Source organism: Sciurus vulgaris (genome assembly GCF_902686455.1).
Source record: "Sciurus vulgaris genome assembly, chromosome: 4".
Classification (NCBI taxonomy): Eukaryota; Metazoa; Chordata; class Mammalia; order Rodentia; family Sciuridae; genus Sciurus; species Sciurus vulgaris.
In genome coordinates, this window is record NC_136464.1 from 186,768,194 (window position 1) to 186,781,134 (window position 12,941).

At 56.5% G+C, this 12,941-nt stretch overlaps 1 protein-coding gene and 1 pseudogene across 4 annotated transcripts in view; both read left to right on the forward strand.

The window, feature by feature from the left end:
* CUL4A (cullin 4A) overlaps window positions 1-12,941 on the forward strand; it is a 34,608-nt gene that overhangs the window by 14,916 nt on the left and 6,751 nt on the right. For all 3 annotated transcript variants that reach the window (XM_079136733.1, XM_079136732.1, XM_079136731.1), the window contains 9 exons: window positions 1,081-1,163; window positions 2,537-2,604; window positions 6,084-6,202; window positions 6,786-6,978; window positions 7,983-8,087; window positions 8,235-8,345; window positions 8,450-8,535; window positions 8,790-8,897; window positions 11,353-11,466. In XM_079136733.1, the coding sequence (XP_078992859.1) occupies window positions 1,081-1,163; window positions 2,537-2,604; window positions 6,084-6,202; window positions 6,786-6,978; window positions 7,983-8,087; window positions 8,235-8,345; window positions 8,450-8,535; window positions 8,790-8,897; window positions 11,353-11,466 (987 nt within the window). The remainder of the gene's footprint in view (window positions 1-1,080; window positions 1,164-2,536; window positions 2,605-6,083; window positions 6,203-6,785; window positions 6,979-7,982; window positions 8,088-8,234; window positions 8,346-8,449; window positions 8,536-8,789; window positions 8,898-11,352; window positions 11,467-12,941) is intronic.
* Window positions 4,156-5,060, forward strand: LOC306659280 (phosphoserine phosphatase-like; annotated as a pseudogene). The gene has a single exon. The product of its transcript is annotated as a phosphoserine phosphatase-like (transcript).

The following is a 12,941-nucleotide window of genomic DNA, read 5'->3' on the forward strand; positions in this document are numbered from 1 at the left end:
CCAGTGGTGAGCTTATTCTCACCCTAGTAAGGATCTAATTTCCTTCCCTTCACTTAGAAACTGTATTTTGCCCTCCTGCTACAGATGAAAAGCCCACAAGATGTTTTCTGAAATAGTAAAAAATCTCAAGCTTAATCAAGAGGAAAAAGTAAACCCTAAACAGGAAAGGAAACCCATCAAAGTTTTGTTTGTTTGGTTGGTTTTTTGGGGGAGGGTACCAGGGATGGAACTCAGGGGCACTTACCACTGAGCCACATCCCAGCCCTATTTTGTATTTAATTTAGAGACAGGGTCTCACTGAGCTGCTTAGTGCTTCTCCATTGCTGAGGTTGGCTTTGAACTCACGATCCTCCTGCCTTGGCCTCCCAAGCCACTGGGATCACAGATGTGCTGTGGGCCACCACACCCAGCCCCGTTAAGTTTTTCATCTCTAGAAAATATTGGAGGAAAAAATTCCCCCAAAATCCTATGTAGCTGGTGGCTTGTTAGACTGAGGCAGGAGGATGCTAAGTTCAGAACCAGCCTCAGCAACTTAGCAAGAGCCTTAACAACTCAGTGAGACCCTACCTCGAAATAAAATAGTTTTAAAAAGGACTGGGTGCAAGGCTTAGTTGTCAAGCTCCCCTGGGTTCGATCCCAGTACCAAAAAAACACCTGGTACGAGCTTCCCAGATGAGAGAGCACAGCCCTAGAGGAGTCCACTGGGCCGACCTGGTCACCTGCAGGGCTCATCACAGACCTGGCTGGTCCCAGGCCTGGTTTTCCAGGGGTGCTTCGCTGAGAGCTAGGCACTGCTGTGTGGTCATGCGCAGGGTCCTCTGGCACCTTCTGGGCCTGGGGTTGTGGCAGGTCCAGTGCCCTCCCTCAGATGCCACCCTGCTGGCCATAGACCTCATGGAGGGACCGGCACTGGGCAGGGGAGGCATGAGCCGAGCTCGGGCCTCCTGGGTGAAGGTTCAACCCCAGCTGACCCTCGTGCTCCCCAGCCCCCGCATGGTCAGCGTTTGTCTTTTTAACCTCATGAGGAAAGCAGGGTTTGGGTTCTTTGTGCTACTGATGCGTCCCACATTCCTCCGGAAGGTCCCCGAGTACCTTAACCACGTGAGTAAACGCCTGGAGGAGGAGGGAGACCGTGTGATCACGTACCTGGACCACAGCACACAGTGAGTCTGCTCACCGGCCGCCTGCCTGGCAGTCAGGTGCCTTTCTGGCTGGTGCTGGTGTGGAAGGCACCTTGTGCCCCGCGCGCATCCCGCTCCTGGGGCGCTTTGCTTCTGCTGGCCTCGCCATGGGTCACTCTGAGTGCCACGGGGAGCAGGTCCAGCCAAGGACTTAGCGGCAGCCCCCGCGGAACACGAGGCCCTGTCTCCTACAACCTTTGTGGCGACCTCTTCGTGGCTGCAGCTCGCTGTGGGATGGTCACACTGACTCCTCGTTTCGTGGTTTCTTTCCTGAGGCTGAGGGGTAGCAAGGGGAAGCAGGTAGTGGTGTGAGTGTCCCGGGAACTGCGGCAAGCTCTGGACAGGAAGCTGAATGTGGTCACAGTTGCAGAACTCAGCTCTGTGGTGGAGGTCAGGCAGGAGGAGGGGGCAGAGCCTGGAGCTGGGTACACAGGGCTGCTTGGGACTGCCCGTGCAGCTGGTTCCTGGGGCAGGGGAGAGGGTCCCTCTGGGGGCCGGCAGAAGGACCAGCAGGCACCAAGCGAGTGCCCCTCTGTGCTCCCTGTCCCCGGGCGTGGTGTGGAGGAGAGTGCTGGCCCCTCCATTCTCCACGGGGCTGCCGCGAGTTTTGCATAGATGGCACATTAGGAAGTTTCCTTCCGACTCTGAGGTGAACATATCTAAGGTCAGCAAGCCTTGAGATGCAGCACATGCTCTGATCTGAAAAGAACCGAAAATGAAACTGAGCTGTGGGTGATGGACAAGTTGTGGGAGATGGCTGTGTGTCCCATGGACGAGGCATCTTGCTTACTGAATTCCAGACCCTCCAGTGCCCACTCCACATGGCCCCTGTGCACTGCAGGCAGGGGGTGGACATCCACAAAACACAGAATCCTGTCCAGTGGGAACAGGAGGACAGAAGTGGGTGTGGGTCTCAGGGCTGCTGCAGGAGACGAGGGAAGGAGTACAGGCCAGGTCGGGAGGTGCGGGAGAAGGCAGTCTGCACAGGAGAGCCACAGCCCGGGCTGCCACTTCTCCAGGAAAGCAGCGTGCCCCCAGGCCAGCCCAGAGCAGACCAGCCTGCCTGCAGGCTCCATATACTGTTCAGGGAGTGCCCACAGCGGGCAGCAAGTGTCCCATGGTAGAAGGCAGAGCAGGAACTGCATCTGCAGCTGCCATCCAGCTAGGCCATCACCCTGGGTGCCTGCTCTCTGCCAGAGAGAGCCATTGAGCAGGTTGCATGTAGAATCTCAGGACAGCTTGGTTGGTGTGAGAAGCTGGGCCATGGGCTGCCCTGAGCTGCTGTGGGGGTGTCCGGCCTCACCTGTGGCTGACCATTCTCCTGTTCCTGATGCCGCTCTCTGCTGCCTCTGCAGGAAACCACTGATAGCCTGTGTGGAGAAGCAGCTGTTGGGAGAACACTTGACAGCAATTCTGCAGAAAGGTAGGTTCCGCTGTGTGAGTGGATGCGCGTGCCGGCCTCCGCAGGAGCAGGCAGGGGAGGCCTGGGGGAGGCCCGGGACTGGCTCTCACAAGGCGGGCACAAGTCTGCAGTGAGCAGAGCAGCTGGCGACGGGAAGGCAGAGAGAGCCATGCGCCCAGCCAGCAAGCCCTCAGGCAGCAGGAAGTGCAGGGAGCCCACCGGTGGCTTCTGCCCAGGAGCAGAGGCGCTCCCAGCGTGGATGCCTGTGCTGGGTGTCCTGCACGTCCCGAGCCTGTGGTAGTTGAGTCTCGGCAGGTGTGCACAGAATGTGGTCCTCAGGGCAGAGGCTCATCCTCTCCTGTTCCTGAGGAAGAGAAGTGGGCTCTGCCATCTTCAGGGTTGCGCTCCCTCCCTGAAGCTCTCCCAGTGGCTATGACCAGAAGCCTGGTCTTTCAGAGCCCCTGGCACTTGGTCACTCTGCAACATCCAGGTGTTTGGGGCTGCAGCTCTCCCATGCCACTGTACCTGAGGCTCCGTCTGGGGTGGCCTGGGTTCTGCCTACACATGTTCTGACTTGGGCTCTGCTGTGTGGCTAGTAGTCCTGTCCCCAGTGTCCCCAGGTGCCAGCTGGGGAAAGCTGGAAGGGGACCATTGACATCCCTGAGCATCTGAGGTCACAGGAGACTGCTGGGTGCAGTGGCTTGGTCTCGAGGGACCCACAACACAGTCATGCCCACTCCACATTGACACTGGTGCCTGGGCCACACGGTTTCAATCGGAGGTGTTTTCTACCTACACCCAAGAAAACCTGCATAGCTGGAAAATTCTCACATGCATGAGGACCTCATGTATTGTCCACCTAAAAACAAATGCATTCAAAAATTTTGTAACAGGTATTTTGTTGAAAAGGAGTAATTCTCTAAGAAAAGAAGACTTCAGGGGCGGGGCCGGGGCCGGGGCCTGGGCCTGGGCCTGCCGGGCCTGGGGAGCTGAGGTCTGCCGCCCACGGTCTGGGAAGCACATGCCGAGCTGCTCTGCGCCGCCCCACGAGTCAGCAGGTCTGCGAGGCTGGGTCCGGGCCCTGCGTCCCTGCAGCGGCCACTCTCCGTGCCCAGACCTGGGAGCTGCCGCGCCGTGCGGGCCGGGCTTCCCGCGGCGCCGTCCCCCTTCCCCGGGCCTCTGACTGCACTTCATCGGGATAGATACATCTCCAAGAGTGGAATTGCTGGGACTTGGCCCTCACAGAACCCACAGACCCTTCCTGAAGAACTTTGCAGTTTTACTCAGAAAGGGAATCCAGCACTGGAGAGGCCAGCTGAGACGTGGGCTCGGCCCAGGTGCCTATCAACAGATGCGCGTGGAGAGAATGGTGCCTGTACTAGGGACCATTATTTAGCCATGAGGAGTGAAGTCCTGGGCAGCAAAGCAGATGGAGCTAGAGGATATCCCACTAAGTGCAATAAGCCAGAAACAGAAAGACGAGCCCTGCATGTTCCCTCACCTGTGGAAGCTGAGAAAGCTGACCTCACATAGGACCACAACTACTGGAGGCTGGGAATGGAGCACCTTCGCTCCTCGGTCCTGGAAGGAAGAAAAGAGCTGGATGTTGGTACAACATCGGATATATTTGCAGGAGGAGGCTTTTCCGAGGATGGTCTCCCACTCAGAGCTGAAGCAACTTTTCTGCGCGGCCGACGCGGTGTGTTTTGATGTGGACAGCACGGTGATCAGAGAGGAGGGAATCAATGAGCTGGCCAGGTTCTGTGGCATGGAGGATGCTGTGTCAGAAATGACACGGCGAGCCATGGGTAGGGCCCTGCCTTTCAGAGCTGCGCTCACTGAGCGCCTGGCGCTGATCCAGGGAGCAGGTGCAGAGGCTCCTGGCGGAGCGCCCCCCACACCTGACCCCCGGCATCAGGGAGCTGGTCAGTCGCCTGCAGGAGCGCAACGTGCAGGTATTCCTCATATCCAGTGGCTTCCGGAGCATTGTGGAGCATGTGGCTGCCAAGCTCAACATCCCTGCAGCCAATGTCTTTGCCAACAGGCTGAAATTCTACTTCAGTGGTGAATATGCAGGTTTTGATGAGACACAGCCAACAGCCGAGTCTGGTGGGAAAGGAAAAGTTATTAAATTTCTAAAGGAAAAATATCACTTTAAGATAATAATCATGATTGGAGACGGAGCCACAGACATGGAAGCCTGTCCTCCTACCGATGTTTTCATTGGATTTGGAGGAAACGTGATCAGGCAGCAGGTGAAGGACAATGCCAGATGGTACATCACTGATTTTGTGGAGCTCTTGGGTGAACTGGAAGAATAATCCTCATTTTTACACAGCTGGTGGCAACTTCAGATTAATTTTTAGAAGTCACACAGATTGACACTATTTGCTTATAGTTGCCTATGACAACTTAATATATTAACTCAGTACTGATTTTCTGTATGTTCAAATAAATCATAGTTAGGACTCCTGGAAAAAAAAAAAAAAGAAAAGAAGACTTCAAGTAAATAGCAGAAAATTGTATTGTTTCAGTGTATACTTTGAGCAAAATGGTTGTAAGAAAATGGTGAATTATATGTGTAAAAACTTACTCTGAATTTTGTTAGAAGCATTTAAAAAATAAAAAGCTACATTTTAAATTTTTCAACAGGACACTGTTTAGGTTTTCAGAAAGAAAAACTAGAAAACCACGGGTGAGGAGTTATATGAGAAGCGGTGGGAGCTAGGTACTCTAGCTGCACACAGCAGCTTGCTCACTGCCTGTGCCATACAGCCTGCCTCCTGCCCGGGTGCAGGCCAGGTGCCAGGAGGCAGTGTCTAGAACATAGCTGCAAACAATAAAAGCCTAAAAATGCTATGTCAAATCTTCAGAGTAAGCCAGACATGGGGGCACACGCCTTAATTCCAGTGACCTGAGAGGCTGAGGCAGGAGGATCTTGAGTTCAAAGCCAGCCTCAACAAAAGTGAGGTGCTAAGCAACTAGTGAGACCTTCTCTCTAAATTAAATACAAAATAGGGCTGGGGATGTGACTCAGTGGTCGAGTGCTCCTGAGTTCAATCCCTGGTACCAAAAAAAGAAATCTTCCCAGTAGTTGATGAAAAGTTTTTGTCTCACAACTTACTATGTGAGAGTAAATTAATCAACCAGATTTGCGCCTGTCTCATAGCAAATGTTTTCTTACTAGGGACTAAGCCAGAAATGACTTGCCTCATGAATCTCCCAGAAGAACAGTTGGTGTAAATGGTTTGTGACTGTTGTACGTTAGTGAAATGAGAGATTCAGCAACAGGAAGGAATAAGTAACACGTCTCCCAGCACACTTGGGAAAGGAGGTCCGCCTACTGAGGCCTATCACGGTGTCCGTCTGGGCCAGCTTACCACATAGAAGTAGGCAGCGCGTGCTATGTGCTCCCGCGCTCCCATGATGTGGCCATGCCACCTTCTGGCAGGCCACAGGTGCCGGGTGCTGCCATAACCTGCCTGCGTTTCTGCACCTAGGACTTGACCACCTGCTGGATGAGAACAGAGTGCCTGACCTCACGCAGATGTACCAGCTATTCAGCCGGGTGAAGGGCGGGCAGCAGGCGCTGCTGCAGCACTGGAGCGAGTACATCAAGGTGTGTGGCCGTCACGGGCTGCCTGTTCTGCCAGGTCACACGCAGCACATGCTTTCTTAGGACAGCAGCGCTGGGCACGCTGGCCATGCCTGTGATCCCAGCGGCTGAGGCGGAGGGTGGCGAGTTTAAAGCCAGCCTCGGCCACAGCGAGGATCCTGGCAGCTCCGTGAGACCTTGTCTCTAAGTAAGATGCAAAATAGGGCTGGGGACGTGGCCCAGTGGTCAAGTGCCCCTGAGCTCAATCCCCAGGCCCCGCACCCCAAAAAAGATGACAGCAACAGTGGCAACAGTGGCGGCCAACACCAGGGCAGCACATGCAGCCTGGTGGCAGGACTTGCCGTTGGGCACTGGTGGGGACCTTGGCTCATCTCGCTGCCACAGGCACAGCGCTGCTCCTGGGAGCGCAGGTGGCAGGTGTGCTGCTGCGGCCTCCTGGGTATCCTGCCCCAGCTGCTATTGGGCCAGCTCGGGGCCTCTCATCCCCAGGCTCTGCCCCCCGGGTATTTGGCGATGTCTGTAGGCAGTTCTGGTGGCCCCATAGGGCGCTGCCTGACACTGACGTGGCACCTGGTTAATTTTGTAGACTTTCGGGACAGCGATTGTCATCAACCCTGAGAAGGACAAGGACATGGTGCAGGACCTGCTGGAGTTCAAGGACAGAGTGGACCACGTGGTGGAGGTGTGCTTCCAGAGGAATGAGCGCTTCGTCAACCTGATGAAGGAGTCCTTCGAGGCCTTCATCAACAGGAGGCCCAACAAGCCCGCTGAGCTCATCGGTAAGCTGAGAATGAGGCCAAGCACGAGCCGATCTAGTTCTCAAGTGTTGGGGCTCCTGTGGGGGGCTCATCGCGCCTCCTGGGGACACGGCGTGTGAGCTGTTCTGCACAGAGAAGGCAAGGCCTCACTGGGGAACCAGGAGGGCTGTTCCGGGCTGTACTCCTGGGCTAGGCACAGCAGCGCCCTCCTGGAAAGGTGGGCAGACGCTTGGCACGCACGTGGTTGTGTCAGTCTGTGCCGCGTGACGCAGGCTTTCGTTACCATTTACCTCTTTGACTGGGTGTTGAGTAGGTGGCAGTATGGAGACCTCAAAGGGCACCCGTTTTGAATTTCTACTTTGTAGATGATTTCATGACATCAGAATCTTTTCAGATCTCAAAACTTATTAGCCAGTAAAAGTGTTTCTATTCACAGCAGATAAAAGGGTAAGGGGCACCATAACACAGGGACTCAGAGTCTGCGTTGGTTGTTGGTATCAAATGGAGCAGCACCCACCAGGTGGTTGTCTGCTGGTGTGCACATTCAGAGTGCTCCACGGGGAAAAGTCCTCTTATCCCTGCAGTGACGCTTGGGTTTAGCCCTGAGAGTTCTGTGAGAATGTTGCCTCTGGCTTATTCTCGGCTCTTAAAGTTGGGTTCTCTAGCTTCTGTGCAGTAGCAAGTCAGGAACCCAGTGGTTAATACTGGAGTCGGTTTTCTTCTTGATTTGGGGTTAGAAAAGGTATTTCAAGCTACTTCATGAAGGTTCCAGTCTTAATTTTGTTCAAGTTCTGGGAAGTGTTTATTCTTGCATAACTGGAAATTGCCTATCTCAGAAATTAGTGAGTGTTACCCTTTAGTGCAAGAGTGTTGTTTTGATGAGGTGCTGCCTGAGGGAGAGAGGGAGGCCCAGTGCCCCTTCTCTCCTCCCCACCCCGCCCCCCCGAGTGAGACGCAGGTGTAGGTGGCCAGGCAAGCACTCTGCCCCTGAGCCACAACCACTCGCATTCCCAACTCTCGCACAGCTAAGCACGTGGACTCAAAGCTACGGGCAGGTAACAAGGAAGCCACAGATGAGGAGCTGGAGAGGATCCTGGACAAGATCATGATACTCTTCAGGTTCATCCACGGTGAGCACTGGGTTGCTGGTGGCCCCAGGCTGGCCAGGTGGGGCCCTCTGAATTGGGGCCCCGGGCCAGGACAGCACTGGCCTCGGCAGCCATGACGTGCATCCTGGCAGCTCTGACGTCCTGCGTGTTCTCACTGCTTATGCATAGGCAAAGATGTCTTTGAAGCGTTTTATAAGAAAGATTTGGCAAAAAGACTCCTCGTTGGAAAAAGTGCCTCAGTTGATGCCGAAAAGTCGATGCTATCGAAGCTCAAGCATGGTGAGCCCGTGGTGGGGGATGTAGGGTGCTCCCGGCCCTGGGGACAGCAGGGCCAGCCCTGCTCCTGGGCTGGGGATGATAGCCTGGTCTCTCGCATGTCACAGAGTGCGGGGCTGCCTTCACCAGCAAGCTGGAGGGCATGTTCAAGGACATGGAGCTTTCCAAGGACATCATGGTGCACTTCAAGCAGGTGAGCCAAGTGGCCTCGGGCAACCCTGTTGGAGTGGATTGGCGGTGTGTCACATGGCAGTGCCCAGAAGCAGAAGAGCCATTCTGGTGACACTGGATAACGGCGTGGCTTGTGGACCTGTGTCCTCGGGGCTGGCATGCCTGCTAACGTGGGAGACTCGTAGCTTGAAAATCACACCACTTCCTGTTCAGTGTGCCATGTGTTCTGATGGCCTCCTCAGCTGACTGTTCTGTCTTGGACCTGTGTGTTTTCAGCACATGCAGAACCAGAGTGCCCCGGGCCCCATCGACCTCACAGTGAACATCCTCACCATGGGGTACTGGCCCACCTACACGCCCATGGAAGTGCACCTGCCTCCGGAGGTAAGCGCTGGCTCACGGCAGACCCACCGTGCGCAGCTGCCCAGGAAGCACGGGATGAGGTGTTTGTTAAGGCACCTGCTCCGTCAAGACTTGCCCTGTGGTCTCTGGAGAGCAGTGCTTGGAATTGACCCTGTGGCCACGGCTGAGTCCACTGCCACAGGGCGCTTGCTTTGTAAGTGGCTGTGAGGCTGCTAATCCTTCCCTCTATTGGGAAGTGTGGAAGCCTTGGGGCCTAACTGCAGGCAGGAGGCAGAGTGTCGGGCTTGGCGAAGTAGACCCCTCAGCAGAAGGTGCCCCATGTCTGGTAATGAAGGACAAGTGGGGCCTCCCAGCCGGGGGCCAGCAGGGAACCAGAGCCGACAGAGCTGGGCCCAGCAGCCTCTCCTAACTCAGCCCAGGCTGGTCTTTGCTGGGTCTCCTCAGGTCAGTGGCCTTTGTAGTGACCTGTTCTCTTCATCGGTCCCCCGCACCGCTGGTACATCACTTGCCCTCAGGCTTGCGGCTGTCCTGCGCCACTCTGTCCTTGGGGTCCCCAGCCCTCGCTCTGCCCACCTCTCACCAGCACACTCTGCGTGGGCCTCCCTGCGTCCTTGGGACCTCTCCTGTGGCAGTGGCTCTTGCTTCTTCCAGAGACTGTCCTGCCACAACTGGAAACCCCCTGGTTGCTCCCAGCATGCCCCTCGTGGCTGCCCTTACCCTGAAACAACACAGACGGGGGGAGAACACGTGTGTTGGCCCTGGCCACGTAGCAGCCACTCTCGCTGTGTGTGGTGTTCCTGGTCCGTGGGGACAGGTGGGCCGAAGGCTTCTGTGTGTCTCCCAAGGACGCCAGAGCCCGCCCAGCCAGGAGTGCTCAACAGAATACCTATCTCAGTCCCATCAGCTGCCTCAAAGCATCCTCACTGCATCTTTCTGCCCAGCGTAGCCCAGGGTGCAGGCACAGGTAGCGACACGTCGTCCTGACGAGGGGGCACTGCGTGCAGGGCAGCGTGCTGCCCAGTGATGTCTGAGGGAGTGGTGGTGTGGTCTGTCCTTGGAGGAGTGAGTGACTTGTGGGCAGGAGTCTGCTCGCCTAGCTGGGTCTGCACCACTCCGCACCGGCTCACTGCCCCGGTGAATGGCCGCTCGGAGCCCCAGTTCCACCTGCTGCTGAGGAGCAGCCTCTGTGGCCTTCAGCCTGCTTCGTCTCTCATGGCTCGGAATCTGCGGGTGCTTGGTTGCTCGCTGGTGTCTGCTTGCGCCATCCCCCTGGCTTGCTGGCCAGGGCTCCTTAACGCACCCTGCCGTGCTTTGCGAGCTCTGAGCTGTGGTGAATACGCCGGCCAGGCAGGCCTCCGTCCTCCAGGGCCCAGGTCAGCAGTGTTGAGCAGGTTCCAAGTGTGCAGGGCCCTGACGCACGGTCAGAGCCCTCCCCAGCCCTGTGGCCACCAGCTGCTGGTCAGTCTGCACCGTGGAGGCCTCGTGTCAGCAGGACCGCGACCACACCACAGGTGCTGACCTTGGCGCTGTCGTCTCTGCAGGCTCTGCATTGTAGATGTCCGCAGCTGCCAGGCCGCCGCCTCTTGCACTTGTGTGGACATTGCGCTCTCCGCTCGCTCATTGATGGGCACCTGGGTCGTGTCCGCCCGAGGGCTTGTGGGAGTAGTGCGTCCGTGAAGACGGGTTGCAGGTTTCTGTGAACACCGCGGTCATTCTGGGGACGTTGCTGCGGCAGCCTGGTGGGCTCGTCTGGGAGCTCCTCCCAACCCCCCCACATTGGGCTCCGTTCTGCCTCCCCATCGTGGTCAGGAGGCTGCCCCATCCACCCCTGCCTCACCAGACAGGCGCGTGCTCCTGCACCCAGCCGCCAGTCGCTTTCTCTGGATGCTCGGCCGTGCGCGTCTTTTGCTGCTGGACAGAGGCCTAAGGCTGAAAACGCCACGCAGAAGAGACAGTTCTCTCCTGTGGTCTGGGGCCTGGGAAGCCCAAGGTCAGGTGCCACGTCTGATGAGGGTCTTCTTGCTGACTGGCACAGGGCACCGGATGGCGGGGCTGGCGAGAGCGACTCACGGTGCCGGCCTGCTCACCGACCCTGAGGCACTGGCGCTCTTGTGCCTGGCATGCCCTCACCACAGAGCGGCGCAGGCGGGTCACGTCCTCTGCACAGGTGACGGTGGGCTGGGGCGTCCGGTTGCAGCTCCGGACCCAGGTCTGCAGTCCTTGCCGTGTGCCCCTGGCGTGGCAAGGCAGGGGCCAGTGGAGCCCATGGGCTGCGAGGAAGTGGTGGACGTGGGAGCCTCGTGACTGCGACGGGCAGGAGCCAGGTGTGCCGGGAGTCCCAGGCCACGGGGGCCTGTCCCACGTGAGGGATCCGGCGGATGACCTTCACAACAGGCTGCACTTGCGACTGAGCCCGGGAACTGCAGGGGCAGCCTGTGTACTGAGCATCACTTCCCTGTCTCTCCCGTGCCCGCAGATGGTCCGACTCCAGGAGGTGTTCAAGACCTTCTATCTGGGCAAGCACAGTGGCCGGAAGCTCCAGTGGCAGACCACCCTGGGGCACGCCGTCTTAAAGGCGGAGTTTAAGGAGGTAGGTTCTTTCTCTGCTTCTCTGATTTTCACTTTCTGTTGTTGCAGAGCTGGGGACGGAACTCACGGTCTAGCACCAAGCGGTGCCACTGAGCCACATCCTCAGAAGTTTTGTATTTCATTTTGAGGCAGGTTCCTGCTAAGTTGCTAAGGCTGGCAGGAACTGGTGATCCTCCTGCCTCGGCCTCCCCAGTCACTGGGATAACAGGTGTGCGCCACCACGCCTGGCTGTTAGTAGAATTTTTAAATTGTCATTGAACTTTGATAGCAAAGAAGGAAACATTGTTTGGTGTAATTTAGCACCAGCTGTTTTAGGAAAATAAAATGAACGACAGTTAGAGTTAATACAGTATTCCAGTGGAGAAAAGTCAGTAAGAAGCCAATCAGTAGAAGCCATTCACCTCATCAGAATGAGCAGAGGGTATGCAGATACATTCTGCTTCTCTGCTGACCAGAAGGGTCATTTCTGACCAAGGAACTGACTGAAACGAGGGGGAGGGGTGTCGTGGGGTGTCCTGCAGCAGCTCGGCACTCAGCTGGACCCCAGGTGGCCCGCGCCATGCAGCTCTAGGGATTCTTCCTGGTTTTTTTTTCTTTTACTTCCTTCCTTTTGTTTTAAAGTGCCAAGCCTGTGAGTAAGTCCTGACACCGCCCGAGAGCTGTGACAGGGGCCGTGTCAGAGGGGCTCTTTGAAGATTTCACGGTGGTCTTCCTGAGTCACCCCAGGTGGAGTGGGAGCTTGCAAGACGCTTGGGCAGGGTCACAAGAGCACCTGCTGCAGGCTGGTGGTGAGAGTGGTCAGGCAGGAAGGGAAAAGCTGGCGAAGGAGCTTGTCTCCAGAGTGCATGGCGCGGTCCCTACGTGTCCACACGGGACTTGCATTCTGTGAATGACACTCAGTTGCCTACGCTACGCCAGAGAGTCCTCGATTCCTGCTTCACATAGCTTGTGGCTGCCCACAGGTCTGTGTCCTCTACGCCTGTCCTCGCACCGCTCCTGGGTGAAACCCGTGCCCACCTTCCACCCCAGTCTCTGCCTTGCCAGGGCACTGCAGTCAGGGCATGGCCTCTGGCAACTGCCACCCTGCACACACAGCCAGGGCTGGGCTCCCCTAGAGGAGTTCTGCCTGCTCACCCTCCCCTGCCCGTTCTGCCACTGAGCCTCCTCCTTCCTCCAGCCTCGGGTATTCCCGCTACCACCGGGAAGCCCCATCACTAGAGATGATGGGATGGCCAAGGAGCTATAGGCATCAGTTAGCAAGTGTCTGGCCATAGACGGGACAATGCCCTTCAGTTCAGAAGGACTTAGGGAAGAACCTTTCACTGCTTCAGAGAACATTCAAGAGAAGAATTCTAAACTACAGTACCAGATCGTCATTTTATCCTTTTATAATCCGTGACATGATTTCTCTGTACTTGGTGGCTATTAGTGAGTTCTTAATCCCTTACACAAAGTTTGAACACAGAATGCAGCCTC